Source organism: Centruroides vittatus, unplaced genomic scaffold (genome assembly GCF_030686945.1).
Source record: "Centruroides vittatus isolate TY-2023 unplaced genomic scaffold, ASM3068694v2 contig_2889, whole genome shotgun sequence".
Taxonomy (NCBI): Eukaryota; Metazoa; Arthropoda; class Arachnida; order Scorpiones; family Buthidae; genus Centruroides; species Centruroides vittatus.
In genome coordinates, this window is record NW_027121838.1 from 13,286 (window position 1) to 31,390 (window position 18,105).

An 18,105-nucleotide genomic window follows, 5' to 3' on the forward strand; every position below is an offset into this window, starting at 1 on the left:
ACTTCCGGTAAAACTATGTATTGAGGTTTTAAACACGCAAACAAAGCACTGAAAACTTTACGTGATCGTTTGTCGATAAGCCCGAACCCGAGACGAAATAGGTATTCCGCGGTCCATTTAGAAACGGGTTGGCAAACAATTAACTTTTGAAATATCGTATACTTTTTCTACGTTACATACAACTGTGATGAGTGATGAATAGTGTCAAACTTTAATTGTGAAAGTCGTGATTAGATAAAATTCTTGAAATGTTCTGCAGGATTCGATGTCCTATCCATCACAACATGGTAATCTGACGCCTTAACGGTTTCGGCTGTTATCTGTAATTACTCTATGCAAATTTGACGGCCGGAACCGTCAAGCCCCGTCCCTCACCACCCGGCCGCCTGAATATTGGCCTGGCCGAACCCATAACAGGCTTGCGAAAAGAAGTGTTATAAATGCCCACAGGGTGGAAAGAGTTAAAAAAAACTCTGCAAACGAATGTTTTATGACATAGTTTTACCTGTTGTTGTAAGTATTTCTACACTTCTCTTTCTACTATTATTTAGTAAACAAAGATTATAGTGATACAGAATAAACTTCTGCATTTTACACTGTAACAATTTCGATATTATATTAGATTCTCACGGTCTTTTCGAGAAGTGTGTTATAGTGCTTCGATTGAATTAAAACTTAACAGGCCTCTTCACTGACATTTCGTTCTGTTATTCTGGCCTGTTTATAGAATGTATATCGTTAAAGAAGCAGCACTACTATGAGTGGCTTCGACTATTTGCTAAATATTCGAAGCAGCCTAAAAAATATTGCAAATGGCAATATTTAATAGGGCCTGGCAATAATCATATGGCAATACTTACCTACCAGGCCCGAACATGACATCAAGCCGGTCTCGCGAGGTAGAAGAATAAGCGCTTCGAACCGCCATTTCCAACTGTTCCGAAAGAGAAGTAATTTATTTTTTCTTCAAGAAAATTGATATATAAAGTGAATATATAAGATTAGTATCATTTTTATTAAGTGTTCAAGTATTATATAATATAATACTTAAATTTGAAAAAAATACATATTTTTGATTAATAATATTGCCGAGGTAATGCCAAACGGAAAACTAATAGACTAAACTATAAATTTTAATAAGAAAGTATATAGTCTTCCTGTTTCTTCTCGAAAGTCAGTGGAATCACGCTCGACATTCCAAACGCCATTGTCAAACTTCTAGGCTTTCGGAAAAGCGGCGCCGAACGTCCGACGTACACGTTTTCGCGTTTAAAACTTCGGCCTCAATCTCGCTGTTGCGACATTTCACTACGTCAAATAAGTAAATGACGAGGATGCAAAAGATTCCAAGGACAAAACCGTTGCTCGAGATACAAGAAAGTATTTGTCTCAATTATTTTAGAATACAATATATGTTTTACAGTAATTGAAAATGATTTTCCCCTTTGTTTTTTGTTTTAGGAATGAAATTTTAAAATGTTTTAATATTCAACGTTTCCGCGTGCATATATTAAGAATAACTTCAATTATGAAATGGCATCTTTGAAAATTGAAATAATTGAAAAATTTTAGGTAAATATTTTCAATGTCCTTTGAAATTTTATTGTAATTCAACTGTTTTTTTATTTGTTTACAATTAAATCAAATTTTATAATTTTTCTTGTTATTCCTTCCGAAGAGTCAAATTTTTTATTTCAACACGAAACAATGAGGAGGTTTTCGAATAGGAACGTGAGAAAAAATCTGAACTCTGAGCTAATTGCGAGTCTTATCGTTTGGAATTCGTCAATTCAGTAAAAGTGGGAGAACATAAAACTCTGTACATCACATATTAAAAAATCTCTTAGTTACATAATTCAAATACAAGGAGCAAAACTTTTTCCCAAAAGGTTTATCCACACGAACATTTTGAAAAAAATGGTTCCCGGTAGATTTGATTAAATCGTTGTAGTTCAGCGGTCCCGAACAAAACATATCCGTTTCCGTAGGCGTAAAGTGAAAAAGTGGACATTTTTGAATTATCGAGTGTCCAAAATGCAAACAAGTAAACGGGCAAGGCCATTTTTGACTTGGCTCCACTGCGAACCGTTTTCTAAGAAAGAGAGAAAAATCAGCACGAAACAATGAGAAAAAGCCCACACCACTACTCGGAGTCCCGGCGTAGATTACGGCGGGCTTCGGTGTCCCCGAGCTCACGACGGATTGCGTTGTCACGGGCCTGTTCTCGCCTACGGCAAGCGGAAAAATATTTGTACTTGAATTGTCCAGATGTTGATCTCGTCGTTTCGCAAGATGGCGAAACGACGAAGAAAATACACTCGTAACGTGAGTCACACGTTTTTTCACAATTCCATTTCGCAACGTTTACATTTCGAAATTCGCAACAAACAACGCATGCGCAAATCTCTCACTCGCGCCCGTTTGTAGTAACAGTGTCGCAAGTATTTTATTTTGACACGGTTATCGGTTCCCTGACTACCTACAAGGCTAGTTTATAGGTGAGCGTGATTTGGGCACCTAATACACTGTGCCAAATTGCAATTCCTGACGTACTCCTCCACACCTCTAAGATGTCTAGCCGTTGACAACAGCGCGATTTTATAGACCAGACGTAGTGTCATCAATAACAGTGTCGTTACGCATGCGTTGTAAAACCGTAAACTTATTTCGTTTATACATATAAAATTTCCACGTGCTTAGCCTGTTGGCCGAGTAATTTTTATTCACTAGGTCACTGGTGAGACTTTCAATGATAATTATCTAGATACCTGCCAGGCCCGAACCTGACGTCACACCCGGTCTCGTGAGATAGAAGAATAAGTGATTCGAACCGCCGTATTTTGAACAGTTTGCTAGCGAGAGAGAAGTAATTTATTTTACTTTCTCTTCGTGAAAATTAATATATAAAATGAATATACCAGGTTAATATCATTTTCAGAAATTAATAATATTGCCCATGTAATAGAGAACAAATAGAGCTAAACTGTAAATTTTAATAATAAAGTACACAGTCTACCCGTTTCTTCTCGATTGGGTTTTAATCAATAACGCAGGTATGATATTTGGTTTTCTTTTATATCACAGTGGCATAAACTAAGTTTATATTACTTTACATGAGAATTTAACAATTGCTGAGATTATATTTAAAAAATATTTGTTAGAGGTTACTTATGGTTAGAAGAGAATTCAAAATAAGGCTTTTAAGAATTAACATATATTATACGATCCACAGAAGTTCGATAGAGAATGTATCGTTACTTTTCCAAGAAATTAGTATTTATTTATTTTAATTTTTAAAAGATACAACAGAAGTGTGCTTATTGTATTTGGTAAACGTTAAACGTTAAAATAACTAAAACACAATGAAAATATATTGTCTATAAGATTTAATGTAGCAATACATAATATTACTTTATTCTGTTTTAAATAAAAATATGAAGCGTTATACATTTACGAAAGAGTTTGAAACGTAAATATAAAATTTTACTTTATAATGATGTTAAGATGATGTTTAGAAATGTGTAATGCTAAACGCGAGAGACAAAAATTTAAATTATTGTCACATTTCATTTTCCTTTATATTGATATCAAGTTAATATATTTAAAAGAATAATTTACCTCTAATTCTTATCGCAACATATCTATATATATATTCGAGACGAGTTGATAATAATAATAAGAATAATTAGCGCAGAGCCCAAACGGTTAAGAGTTGAAAGTTGAAATTTGGTACACAGTTAGGGTACGTCACGAGAACGCACACTAACAAGGGATTTTTCGAAATTCCTCTCCACGAAAGAGCGGGACAGGATTAAGTCTCAACTCTTCCATCAACACTGGAAGTGTTACGTAACAATAGAAGTGTTAAGAGAAAGCGACGTGCAAGACGCAGATGCAGTTTTTTTCGTTTTTGCGGGAAATCGAACATATTTTTAGACCCATCTTAAAAATTCTCTAATTAGTCTGGAAACAGGGGGACCCAATTCTTGCATTTTGTGAAAACGGGTAAGGTTGACGTTAACGTAATAATCTTAATCTTCGCTATCGTTACTTTTGCCCGAGCAACGCCGGGCCTACCTGCTAGTAATTTTATATTTGTTTATTAATTACTTCTATATAATTTACATTTTTATATCGATGTTTCTACATCCAGATAAGTGAAAAAAAGCACAATATAATAGCTGATTTCAGTTTTATTGCACGTCGTGGAGTTATCGAACATTTATATAAGCTAGATATTAATTTATTTTGAGTCACATTTTCTTTAAAACATTATTTCATTAACTCTTGTATAATTACACATCGAATTCTTGTTGTTTCGTTTTTGCTTTCATAATAATGTATTTTTTTTAAATTTATTTATTACTTCTCAGGATTAAAATTTATGAAAATTAAACACAATACTAAACAGACATATCTGTTACTTATTTTTTGTTATATAAATTTGCAAGTTTCGCGGATTTATGTAACAATATGTACTGTAAGTAATAGTAATATTATTATTTCATATATTAAGTAACTTACACAATTACTCAAATATGTATTTTATTAGCAAAAACTACCCAAAATACAGACAATAATACTTTATATTGGAATTTAAGATTTTTTCCTCCTAGACTGCTAGAGTTACACTGTGTTAACGAGGCACGAACATGCGATAAACTACTAGTGTTTAATGATTTCATACAGACGACTGCCGGTAGATATAATCGATGTTGTAATTGCCTCAAAGACAAAAAAAAAATTCTAATTAACATTTAATAACTTCCTCTAAATGAAAGTAATTAAATTGACACAGATTCTATACTGTTAGTGCAAAAGTACTGTCATGAAATTTTTATTATCCGTGAAAGCAAAAACAATTAAAATAACGTGTTATCAACTATTGTTGTGAATAATGAAAGTTTCAATTGTTGTAAGACAAAATACGGTGAAAATTCAGCATTCTAGTTTAAATCAGAGTGGTTGCGATTTAAAAGTTGACGGCAAACTTCTCTGTCATTCGACACATTTTTCAATTTTAAAAGTCCCGAAAACACGGAATGCAATGTACTCGCCATCTGAAATAAAGCAAAATAAATGGTACTATATATATCAATTTTTATACAATATTTAAAGAGTTGTTAAAGAAAACGTACTTTTAGAGGAATTCTCTTGTTAACGCAAAAGAAACCTCCAATCGAGAGACACAACGACACTTTTCCAAATCGTTTCATAAAATTTAATATCTACAGAATAAATTATTTTTTGACAGTAAATTTAGTAACTAGGAGTTGACTTATAATCAGATCAAAATTACGAAAATCTATACCTTCAACTTTTGACAGAGTTTCAATTTGCAAATTGCGAATTGCCGAATGTCCTGGAATCCATTCTGCATCTAAAAAAACATATATAAGTAAACAAAGCAAGTAATAAATAAAAAAGGATTTAGGTTTAATGAATACATACCGTAAATGCTACGCAGCACAGGAAACAGGCACATATAATACAAATAAATGAATTAAGAATAATCACAGCCAAAATCAACACTCTAAACAATTCCTGAATGTTCAGATACAAAAATACGTAATACAAAAAACTCGTTCCCCAAATTATTCCGAAATAAATAGCCGATGAAATGAATCTGAATTTTGTGTTCCACTGATTCATAAAAAGCCACAGATCTTGATGACGGATCATCAAATCCTGTAATTTCGCCTTCAGACTTCTGTCGCTTCTTCTTATTTCGCATAATTCATTCAAAAGTTCTTCCAACTCTTTATGAAGAACAAATGCAATAACAGCTGCTAACAGCAAAACATATGCTATTCCTCCTGTAATTAAAGTTGTCGAAACTCCAATATCAACAGCACAAAAAAGTGCTTCGAATCGAAACATTTGCTCTCTTTTCTAACGCAGGATAGTAAAAACCCAGAAGAATAACTTGAAAAATAATAATTAATAATATAACAATAAGAGAAACGAGAAAGGAGACCATTCTCAGCAGAGCATTATTTTCAATAGTAATTTTTTGATAAAAATATCTGTTTCGAAGAATCTTAATCAGATGGATTTTTCTTTTATTGGCAGACGTCAGGCCGATTGAGTAAGTCATAAATAAGATTAACGTTGCAATGTTCATTATTTGAGGATCACTCACGAATATCTCAAAGAATCCGTGACACAATGAATATTCCCTTATTCCAGGTAAATTTCGCCATAACAGAATTATAGTATATTGCCATAACACAACCTGAACAAACCGAACGTAGATCTTTCTTAATTTCTCAGTCCTAATTACATAAGCCGGTTGTTCGCAGGAACACATCTGCAATTGGTCTAATCCGTAAATAAGGGCTGTTGTCCAACAGGGCCTCAGGAAACAATTCATGCAGCTTCCATCCTTCATATTCAATTCGTTTTGTGAAAAGTGAGGAATTTCTAATCTTAGATCGAATAATATTTGTGCGAAGTAAGCTCAAGCGCATTTAAGAGACTTACGAATGAATATTTTTCTTCGGTTTCTCAATAAATTTATGTTGACCAATTACGTTAATTGCATGAAATTAATGTCGCTTTGAACAATTATGTTAAAAGCTTAATCAATGAAACTTAAGTGCTGGTTAAAAGGAAATGTTTTATAATAAATTCTTCGTATAACATTAAACCAAATTAGGCAGAGAATTACCATAGTTAAGCATTTTAAGTGTTTTCGTTAGCATATCATAGAATTTTCATTAGAATTTTTCTTTTTAATATTATAGTAATGACTTTTTTCTTTTGAAAATCACTTCTAAACTTCAGAAATGTATAATTTAATATTCGGGAATTTTTATGACGATTGTCACTTTCACGGGATTTTAATCCAGATGTATGTCACGTGTTACAGTGTTGGCGGTGTTTTATTTAAAGTTTGGTAGTTAAAGGTAAAGATGCGGGGAGATAAAAGGATAACTTGCGATATTTTCGGTATGGTAATTAAAATTTTCAACGCTTTTAACACCTACAATTTTTCTTAGAAGCTCTCTCCTACGCCGAAAAGTAAACATTTTTGTCTTTTTATGCTAATAATACACAAATTATTATTTTGTTTCGCAAGCACGATAAAGTACATTTATTCAGACGCCGAGCATCTTTTTATCCATTATTTATTCTTCCGTAGTTGATACGCAATGGGCATTACGGGCCCAAAACGGGGATTGTCGATGCTGGAAAGACACATTAGTTAGACGTATAACTGTTTTGTGCAACATTATGTCGAACAATTATTGTAAAGTCAAAAATTATGTATTACAAACGAAATGCGCGAGAAAAGAAAATTCTGTACTTTCAATAATACTAAAAATTTATAAATAAAAATATGAAAATATTAAATTATGTAACCTTAAACGAACTTTCGTTATAAAAGGTTAGAATCTTTTTAAATATACATTTGTAAAGTTCGTATACTTTGTTATAATAAAGTTTATTGTTTGAGATTTAAAAATAAAGTCTAGAGTTTTTATAATGTTGTTAGTATAAAAATTCGCCAATTAAAAAAATTAGCTTTCGACTTATTTAAACAGGAGTAATTTCGTATTGCATTTAACTATATTTTATAATAATATTGACAAAACATGAATTTTTACCCTCAAAATAGTGTATTTTAGACAGAATAGTTATATACAACACGATCTCTTCCTGTAACGTCACGACACGTCAGATTCAAGCCTAATATATAAGTGACCATACTTCAATTCATCCAAGCGGCAAGAAGCGAAGTAAACAAACCATTGAGGTGTTGTGTTTTGTTCGAAAGAATTTGGTCGCTGGATTTCCTTAAACTAATACAACACAAAAAGAAGGTATCTGTGAATAACGAGTCCGAAGTGAGTTAAATAGAGACACGAAAGCTAGAATTAAAAGTGAGGAAACTTAAAATGTTGGAAAAATAAGAAAGAGCTACAACCGTGACACTGTCAACTAAGAACGAACACTAAGGGGAATAGAACTCCAGTACTTTTAAAAATTCAAATGCTCCAGAAAAAAATTTACTTTGTCGAGAACGGCGATTCGTTGGCCAATGACAAGTAATTCCAGTAATAAGGGGAAAGGACATCGAGAGTTGTTCTTTTCTTATTGTATTAAGCATGACGTGTTTTTAACAGAATCCTAATAAGTCACGTGGCAGTCAACGTATTAAAAACAGGATTTTAAGAACTATCTGTGTAGATTTGCGTTCAAATTTTCGAGAATTTCTCAAGAAACTAGAGACAAATGGATGATCAAAAATGGTTCGTAAGGCGTTTTCTACTGAAGCTGGTAATTTTTAAAATTTGGAAAATTCATATAATGATATCTCCGCTGCATGCCCAAGTTGTATTCAAATTTGTAGTGTCTGCCTCTCGGATTTTTCAGTTTGCAAAGTTTGTGATTGTAACCGGTTTTTCGAATAGACAATTAAAAATTACGAATTTCCCAACTGTGACAATGGAGGAAACTGCACAATGACAACCAGGTGCCAGTTTTGTAAATTAAAGCAATGCTCTACTTTTTATGTTTAAAGCAATGCTATTTAATAAATCACATTTTAAATATACAAAAGTAACAAATTAACTAATTAAACAGTCAAAATTTAACTACCATATGTTAAGGAAGTTTAATTGTAAAGTATAAAATAATACATTTTAATCATAAATTCTGCACAGATTCTCTGTATTTTTAATTGTTTAAGTAATTTTTGGCCTCTGTTAACAGCTTCGTTTTGTTTCAGTGTATACATTCTTCGGAACAAATGAAGCTATATTTAATCAATTAAAAAGTCATGCTCTAATCAAGGAAAACTATAGGACTATAAAAATTAAATTAAAACTTATCCCCTATTTCCAGTGTTTGATAAGTACTACAGAAACACCAAGTTCTTATTTAAATATTTTCTGGTTGCTTACTGCTTTGTGTATAATTGAAGTTATTTGTGTATTAATTAAAAGTTATTTAATTTGTTCTTTAAATGTGAGGATATTGGTGTATTTCTTTTATAATTTTAATTATCTATGTATTGTTTTAAATATCTATGTATTGTATAAAGCCACAGCAGTGCAATCGATTTTTTTTTCAGTAACTTTTATGTCATTTCTACTATTTTGCATAGTGCATTATAATCAACTCGTGTGTTTTATGTATCTTTTGTATTTTACCTGTTTCACTCTTAACTGCTTGTTAAAACCCGATTTGTGTACCTACGCTGTAATATTTAACTTTGTAACCACTACAATCGTAGTGGTTACAAAGGCTGTAATCGTAAATATTACAGCGAGGGTACACAAATCCGGTATATATATATATATGTTACCGGCCAAACCCGATTTCAGGCCAAACTAGTTTATCCTACGCGTATCAGGATATACTAGTTTAGCCTAGGACAATATAGTTTGGCCTAAATACTTTAGGCTTAACTAGTTTGACCTAGGCCAAACTGATTTGTGTACTACAAATAGGTGCCAGTGTAAAAAAATGATTTTATGTAATTCGAAATGCCACCACAGTACATTTGTGGTTGAAGTGTACCTAAGTAAACCCAATAGAGGTGCTTCGGTCAGGTTGGTTTGGTTAGGTTAACTACATTTTTAGTAGACGTTTTCTTTTTTCTTTTGTTCAAGAACTACCGTGAATCAATAACTAGTGACGTTAACTGTATTGTGTCTTGGTTATGTCGACAAAGCAGAGGTTACACGATGCCCCATGTACGCCTATTGGTGTATATAGGTCTGTGTCAGCTTAACAAGAAGATTCGAACTAAGACAGTTTGAATCTTCTTGTTAAGCCTGAAGCAGACCTATAAAGAAAAGCTGATAACTTTTCTTTAAAGAAATTAGTGTGTCGCTGGAAAAAGTATTTAAGGTGTTGTTCAAGCTATATTAGTTTAGCTTATTGTATATAGAGAAATGTTTATCACGATTCATAGGTGATACTAGCGAGGTTGAGGCCGAAGTTTTAAACGCGAAAACGTACACATCGACGTTCGGTACCGCTTTTTTGTAAGCCTAGAAGTTTGACAATAGCGTTTGGAATGTCGAGCACGATTCCACTGACTTTCCTAAACTAGCCAGGTTCCGCTCAAGACCAGTGTTCTAGGCTTACAGGAAAGCGGCGCCGAACGTCCGACGTACACGTTTTCGCGTTTAAAACTTCAGCATCAACCTCGCTATTGTTGATCATAAATGTAATTTGCACAATTCTAAATAAAAATAATTACTTGTACTGAATTTATTGCTGTTTTATGTTTTAAAAATTGATTTTGTAGCTAGGCATTCATCTGATTCTTTTTTCCTCAAAAAAAGTTTACACAAATGTACATTTAAGAAAACCTGGCTCGAGTGAATGAATTCAAAACTCGTGACAATGATTATACTGTATTTGTTTGACTCATTGCATCATTGGACCAACCTCATTTAGTGTTAAAGCTGTAATTGCTGGTATCTCACAATTTGATGCCTAGGGTTGCTATATGTCGCTTATATATGGGATTGTCACTATATTTCACTACTCAGTCCTGTACTACTATCTGTCCCATTTTTCCACCAATTTCCTGAATTCGAAGAAATATATTGTACTATTGCATTTACAAGTAAGAAACATAGATATTGGCAACACTGAGATTCTATTCAACAAGTTTGTATACCTAAAAGATTATTTAGAAAAAAAATAATACCAACCAAAAACTGCGAAGCAACTATGAAATTGAGTATGGAAGAGAAATGGCTGAAGTTTTTTACAGTACAAAGCATTGATCAAAAATGGTGTTAGCTAATAAAGCTATGCGAATACGTATTTGCCATTCCAGCCCACAATGCAAATGTGGAGAGAATATTTTCCCTAATGTCAACTCAATGGTCCGACAAAAAGAAACAGGTGATCAGTGGAGACAATTGAAGCAATTTTGATTTGTCATTATAATTTTAAAATGATTCGCGCCCAATTTTATAATTATGTGAAAGAAAAAATGATATAATTAAGAAAGTAAAATCATTTTTGTTTTCTTTTCTTTTTACGCCTATTGTCGGTCTTCCTGCTCGGCACGTCATCTTTATGTATTTATGTACACACTGTATTTACTCATCCCGACTGTGCCAAGCGGTGTCGGGCAGAATAAAGTTTATTTTGTCTGACTGTCCTTATATACGGGGATTTACATGCTTCCAGATGCACTTTTGACATTAACTGGATCAGAGCACACCAGGGTGAGCGGGGAAATGAGAGAGCGGATACTCTGGCCAAGGAGGCTGCTACGGACAAATCCCTTTCCATTTCGTATTGCAAACTGAGTCAACGCACACTCCGCAACTTTCTGCGTAAAGAGACTCTTACTCTCTGGCAGCAAAGCTGAGACCAACATGAAGATCATATAACTCACACCTTTATTCCTAACCTCGAGACATTCCTGCAAAATAGTTGGTACACCCCCAACTACTATAATTCTCAAGTATTCACAAATCACGGAAGGTATGCTGCTTATCTGGTCAGGTTTGCCCACGGCACATCACTACTGTGCCCGAACTTGCAACGTTGGGGATGGTGCTCTACACTACCTAAATGACTGCATGATATTGGATCAGCATAGACTCGAGCTACAACTCTTACTTCGGGAGCAGGGGGTGGGGTGGCCCTGCGACCCGGCTGACTTCTGGAGGACACGGGAAATTTTCCAGGCTTTCGACAACCTGACTAGAAAGATTAGCCAAATCACACATAACCTCACTTTCCTCTAGGGGTTCTGCGAATGTTCTGTCCTTTTGTGCTGTCCCTTTGCGCTGGCACTGTAAGAGCGAAGGCACGCTCGTACAGCCAGCTGGGTTCCTTATGTGAAAATTTATATATCTGTATACCTGTAAATTTATCTGTCTTTATTCCCGGTAGTGCCCAAAGCGGAACCGTGCTATGTACTAAAATTGGTACCTAATAAACTTAAAATGAATGAATGAATGTCCTTATATACGAGGCAACGGTGTATATAGGTCTGCATCAGTTAGAGATGTAAATTTCTGCAAACAATTAATGCAATTTTCAACTTTTAAAGGATTATCGAAAGAAATATGCACATAATATCTAATTCTGCATGACAGTTTTAATATTTAACAAATTTATTGTCATTCATATATGAAACTAATTTAATGTCCAGTTGTTTATAATGAATAACTAGGATAAAACGTTTGCATTCTTTATCAATGAGAAAAATTTCAGTTTCAATGTCTTAAAATTTGATTAAAGTACCAAAATATTTCATTCTACATAAGCAACTCATATACTTTTTTGTGAGATTGTATATTTTCTGAATAATAAAATTACAGTGTCATTCATTAACTACTGTTTCATGTATTTTTGTTATAATATCTTTTCAGACATATACGCTTTATTTAACATTTCGGGACAGTAAAAAAACAAAAGAGAAACCTGGCATTAACAGATAGCATAGATGTGTAAATTCTCAAAAATATCAACCAATACAAGTTAATTATTATATTAATTATAACAATACAAAATTAACTATTTTTATTCAACAGCAGTGAATGTCAAAATAAAATCAGGTAATAATAATGAAGGTAACGAAAGAAAACATGGAAGTGGTGAAGTTTAAGTTTTCAGTCTTAAGTCGCTTTTAAGAATTAGCAGAAATTGAAGCAGGTTTCATTATATACAATAAAAAAATAAAAAAGCAGCCTGGATAGTAAAAACTTCATTGTATAATGTAAGGAAGTTTTATTCTGCAGTTTATCCTTGAATAATTTGTAGTTTCTTTAACACTGAAACATGTACACTTAGACAACGAATTTCATTGCAGTGAACTCATTTTCATACTACTTGCTCAATAGTGGTGGGACAATGCTAAATTTTCTAATGATTCCATTAAAAAGTCTTGATTCTTTTCAAAATTATAGTTGGATATAGTCTCAAAGCAAGCAATATAATAGTGCTAATCATGTACTGTAGTTACTTTCAGGTTGCCAAATTATTTTCATTCAAACAAGTCAAAGTCAAACAACATTCAAACAATGGCTTGCACAAATACGCCAAATAATGCAAATTTATTCTATTGTTATTTCTTAATCTAAAATCCTATAAGCTGAATTATTTCATGAGTACTCACACTAAACAATACGAGTACTTTATTATAAAAGATTTTTATTTAAAACTACACCAAACAAGAAATTGATGACATAATTACTTTTATCAACTAGCGGATTGGATTTTTTATAAAAGGCACTTAAAACTGGCAGACAAAGAGATGTATTTATTCTGCAGTGCGTACAGCATGAAAAAGAAACAAGAACGAGAACACGTGGCAGTGTTGCCGGTGTTGTGAGTACACGACACACCCGGCAACACGTGGCAGCTGTTGCCGGGTGTGTCGTGTACTCACGTCACTCATGCCTTGTATTCACGTCAAGTCATGTACTCATGTCTTCCGCCACGATTCAAACATGCTTTCTTGCCGCGCAATACTGACGAGAGTTTGACTTGACGAAAATTTGGAGAGAAGATTCATTTTTCGTTTTCGAAATGAAAATATTCCAAAGAAAAAAGTTTCCAATTTTATTACCGGAGGATGATCGCATCTCTCCCACTCATCGAATGTGTCACTGAGAACTCTTAAGAAAAAATTACTATTGGTGAAAAAAAGATAAAGAGGCTTGGAGATGTAAAAGGAGTGACTCAAGGACAAGAGGTCGTGGAGAGAATCCGCAAGTGCCCTTGTGCCCATCAACCTTATGCCTTGCCAAAAGAGGTGTATCGTCGTCACACAGGCCACCAAGAATATCACACCCTGTGTTTCTCTAGGAACACCTTCAAACTTCCCACCGATACGGATTATTATATCTTCCGGTTCTTCATCGTTTCGACCTCCATCCAAGGCAAAGAAATTTCAACGCTTCCCCAACAACTCCTGGATTCCGTTCCGACCGAACGACCGACCGAAGTTCATCCCTCCGAAAGTCCGCACAGTTATAAGTGCATCAAAGGTATCTTACCAACTCGCGGTTTCTTGTAAACTCTCTCTCTTGACCGTTATTCGATAGCATAAAGCTATGTATTCTTTTTAGTCGAATTAAATCGGATATTTTATTTGTTAACCTAGTATCCGAGTGATTCACTTCCGATACGTCTCTCAACCTTCCTACACCCGAATCCGATCGCCCGCGCACGTGAGAGCTCGCGCGATTTCCTAATTTGCGGCCGTTAAGGTTTCTGTGTCTATCCTAGAAGACACAGTGGTGTCAGTCCTGACGAGGCACTAAAGAGGTGCCGACCCTCTGGTCACATTATTATAGCCTATTGACCTATAATTTTTCGTTTGACTGAATGAGCCAGGGTGGGGCACTTGCTCCACCCTGCCCCACCGTGACTATGCCCCTGGCTGACCATGTGAAATTTTCCATATTTTATTCACGTGTCTAACTTTAAATAAGGGCCAATTTCGTACAAAAGCCGCTTCTATCCTCAAAATTAAAGTTTTTGCCATTTCACAATAGTTAAAATTTAAATAGTTTTTAAATTAAATATCATAATGAATGGTGCCAATTAAATGTTTCTAGGAAAGATAAGTAACTCGTTGCTGGAATTTTTAAAAAATTTTTCAAGAAATTTGTAACTTAGTATTGTACGTTCTACGTCTATTTAGCAATATATACTTTGCCTACTTAGCAATATATTTGTGGCTTGGGTTCCCTAAAATTTGGAGGTCCTGGGTTTAAGCTTTGTTATTTCTTATGTAGATCTGCCACCGTTAAAGTCTAAATAAGGGTCGGCATCCCATGGAAACTCTTCCTGAGTGGCATACATTTTAGTAGATCTGTTGGTCTACCAACGGAATACATCCTTTGGGAAACTGGCCCATATTTACATGTTAAACACACGAAGAAACCCAAAATTAAATCCGAATAGCGAAAAACCACCAGTGTTCCGCGGATTTGTCTTAAAGTACGTGTTTAAATTTTCCCCTATTAACAAAACTAGTAGGGTGACATTCGAGCATATAGTGTAGGATGATATCCCCTCAAGCAATGCTTAGAAATCTTCATCTTTTCAGACAAAATAACACCGAAACGAAACGATTTTTCATTATTTTTGGAAATAACAGTAATATTGTAGACGACCTAATTCATTTAATTACAATTAAATAGCTTTTAAGTATCTTTAACCGAAGACTTTTCATCTGTCATCGCTTTTTCCAAAATGAGAACACTAAACACGGGAAAAAATCGACGAAACACTTCAGAGCAGATACGAAATGTCTGCCATTTAGTGGAAGACCCACACGCTTACACGTGGCCACACAAGAATTTAATATAATTTAAAACCACGTTAATTCTATTTGTAAAATATTTTTAACATTAAATTAAAACACACAACAATAAATAAATAACCTAAATATTCGAATAGAAATTATTTACACGAAATGAATTTAAATATCATAATGCAAATCATTAATATATGTAAAACTAATATTTTAATTCCATTAAAATTTTTAATACTGTTAAAATTAAAATTTTATTATTTTAAATTATAAATATTTGAAATTTTAAATAAATTAAATATATTAGAAAATTTTTTCAATAATATTTAAAACTTAATTAACAGCAGATCGAGGAAACAATCGAGTGAAACAGTTCAGACCATTGGTTTTATTATTATTTCGAGTTTGTGGTGAAATGGGTATGCTTAGTTTAGTAATTAATATTTCATAATATTTCCTTTTTAAGTTTCCTAAATTTAATTAAATCGGTTTTAACGGAAAATTAAGCTAACGTTAGACCAAAAATGGCGGATGATACACACTTAAACAATACTTATATTCTGTATTAAGCCGAATCATGTTGCTAATTGATCTTTTGAAAACTTAGTAATTTATCTATTGATAAAGACTAATTTTAATTCTTAATTACTGGCTCGAACACTTTCCTGTCTTCAGGTTTCAGTATTGTGTTATTAATTCAACTTTTTTTCTTTTGTTGCAGCAGCTGCTGCGTTACCAGAAACACCTAAATACTGCGAGGTTTGCGGAGATCCTGAAGTATCGAATTGTTACGGAGCATTCACGTGCAGTTCTTGTACAGACTTCTTTAAAGTGAATATCCTCCTCCGAAGAGAGACAATCCCTTGTTCTTTCAAAAGCGGTCAATGTTCTCTAAATAAAAAGGATGGTGTCAGGTGTAAATTTTGTCGTTTAAGCAAGTGCTATGACGTCAAAATGGATTACGGAAAAGTCTTAAGTAAGTAAAACATTGATTTCTAAGTTACACGGATTTGGAAAAAGTGCTAATATGAAGTTCGTTTTAGGCCAATTGCCGAGTAGTTATGAACGTAAAATATGTACCGAAGAAAAATATTATCTGGTAAGTCCGATATTTTTAGACGTAAATATTAATTTATAACAAATTGAAGTCTGTAGTTCATTTCAATGAAGCGTTATGTCATTAAGCATATTTTCATCTGTTCTCAAATGAAACTGGATCTGTCGGTTTACTTATCCACGTGTATAGAAGCCGCATTTGCAATATGCCTATAATTTTATTAAGCTATTGAAGATGTAAGTTCATAAATCTAGTTTTTATAGAATCGACCGGAATAAGAATGAAGTCCTCTTCAGTCCACAAACTACAAGATTTAGTTCGGTCTTTTGTCACAAAGTAGAAAATCCTGTAGAGTTCCCCCCTCTCCATTATTTTCAGCTTGTATGACTATCAAATTTCTTGGATGTTGTGTGATGTAACGTTCGAATTTAGGAAGATTTTACTCATCGTCGTTGCTGAGTGACAGTAGCGGAATGATACACACTTAAAAAAAAGAACTCTGGTTAATTTGGTCATCTCGTGTTTAGCGATAGACTTAAGGCTTTGTCTCGTAATTTCTTAACTTTTTTTATTAGCTGTTTTGTGATCAACAAGATTCATTCCTGGATTGTCTGATGTACATGGAGCAATTCTTTTACAAATGGCTAAATTCCCTTCCAAGTTTCCGTAATTCAAGCGAGAAACGAAAGGTACGTGTAACTTTTTCTTTGCATTCTTTCCTTAATTCTTCGTTGAAGACTAAAATTTCACTTTTAATTCGTAAGAAAAACATCTTAAGTTTAATGAAACCACCATAAAACAAGTGAAAATTATACAATAGCGAGGTCGAGGCCGAAGTTTTAAACGCGAGAACGTGTACGTCGGACGTTCGGCACCGCTTTCCCGTAAGTCTAAAAGTTTGTCAATGGCGTTTGGAATGTCGAGCTTGATTCCACTGACTTTCCAAGCACCATTGCCAAACTTCTAGACTTACAGGAAAGCGGCGCCGAACGTCCGACGTACACGTTCTCGCGTTTAAAACTTCGGCCTCAACCTTTTTATAATAATACCGTTTAGTTCGTGTAAACAGGAATTTTCTTTGTTAACTTATATTGTCTTTTTAATTAACCAATTTTTTTTTCTTCCACAGAAAAACCTAAGATTGAGGTCGTATGCAGAGGGCGCAATTTTGCAATTAATAGAGAGATCTCTGAACGTTTATAGGATGCTTCGATTACACAATTCTTTTATTTGCTGTATGACGAAGGTGGATATGATCTTTTTAAATTTGATAAGAATGATATACGACTCTGGACGCGCTTATTTCGACAAAGCGAAAGAATTGGAAGCCTCTGGTATGACACACGCGGAAGCATTTTCGGTCTTGAAGCTGCAATCAGCACTACCACAAGGTACGTTGTGCAATTGAGACTATTATATAAATAAATATATATATAAATTATTTAAATAGTACTATTTTTTTAGATGTACATGTAGAGGACAAAGAATTGAAACTTGGAAACGGTTTCCACGAGCAATTGCAAAAGATCGTTGATACATTAATACAGTATATGGAAGCGAATTCAAGACGCTTCAAAGGTAAAGAGAACTTTGCAGCGATCGAAAAATTAAAGTGAGTAGTTTTTTTCTTTCCTTTCTATCTTGAGAAAAGAGGACTTTCTCATGTCACTTTTTCTTCCAGCTTATTTGACTATTCTTCGGACATTCCTGAAGACAAATATCCTTACAATAAAATTCGTCTTCTGTCTAACGACGAGTGAAACATTTATTTCAACGATTAATGTAATCGTACATA

At 33.8% G+C, this 18,105-nt stretch overlaps 1 protein-coding gene across 1 annotated transcript; it reads left to right on the plus strand.

Moving 5' to 3' along the window:
* Positions 1 to 6,914: 6,914 nt before the first annotated feature.
* Positions 6,915 to 18,070, plus strand: LOC136972274 (uncharacterized). Its single transcript, XM_067266831.1, has 9 exons — positions 6,915 to 6,956; positions 13,640 to 13,979; positions 15,598 to 15,672; positions 15,975 to 16,229; positions 16,297 to 16,352; positions 16,886 to 16,999; positions 17,440 to 17,701; positions 17,775 to 17,922; positions 17,992 to 18,070. Exons 1-9 carry the CDS (start codon positions 6,915 to 6,917, stop codon positions 18,068 to 18,070), a joined length of 1,371 nt encoding a protein of 456 aa, XP_067122932.1.
* The last annotated feature ends 35 nt before the right edge of the window (positions 18,071 to 18,105 follow it).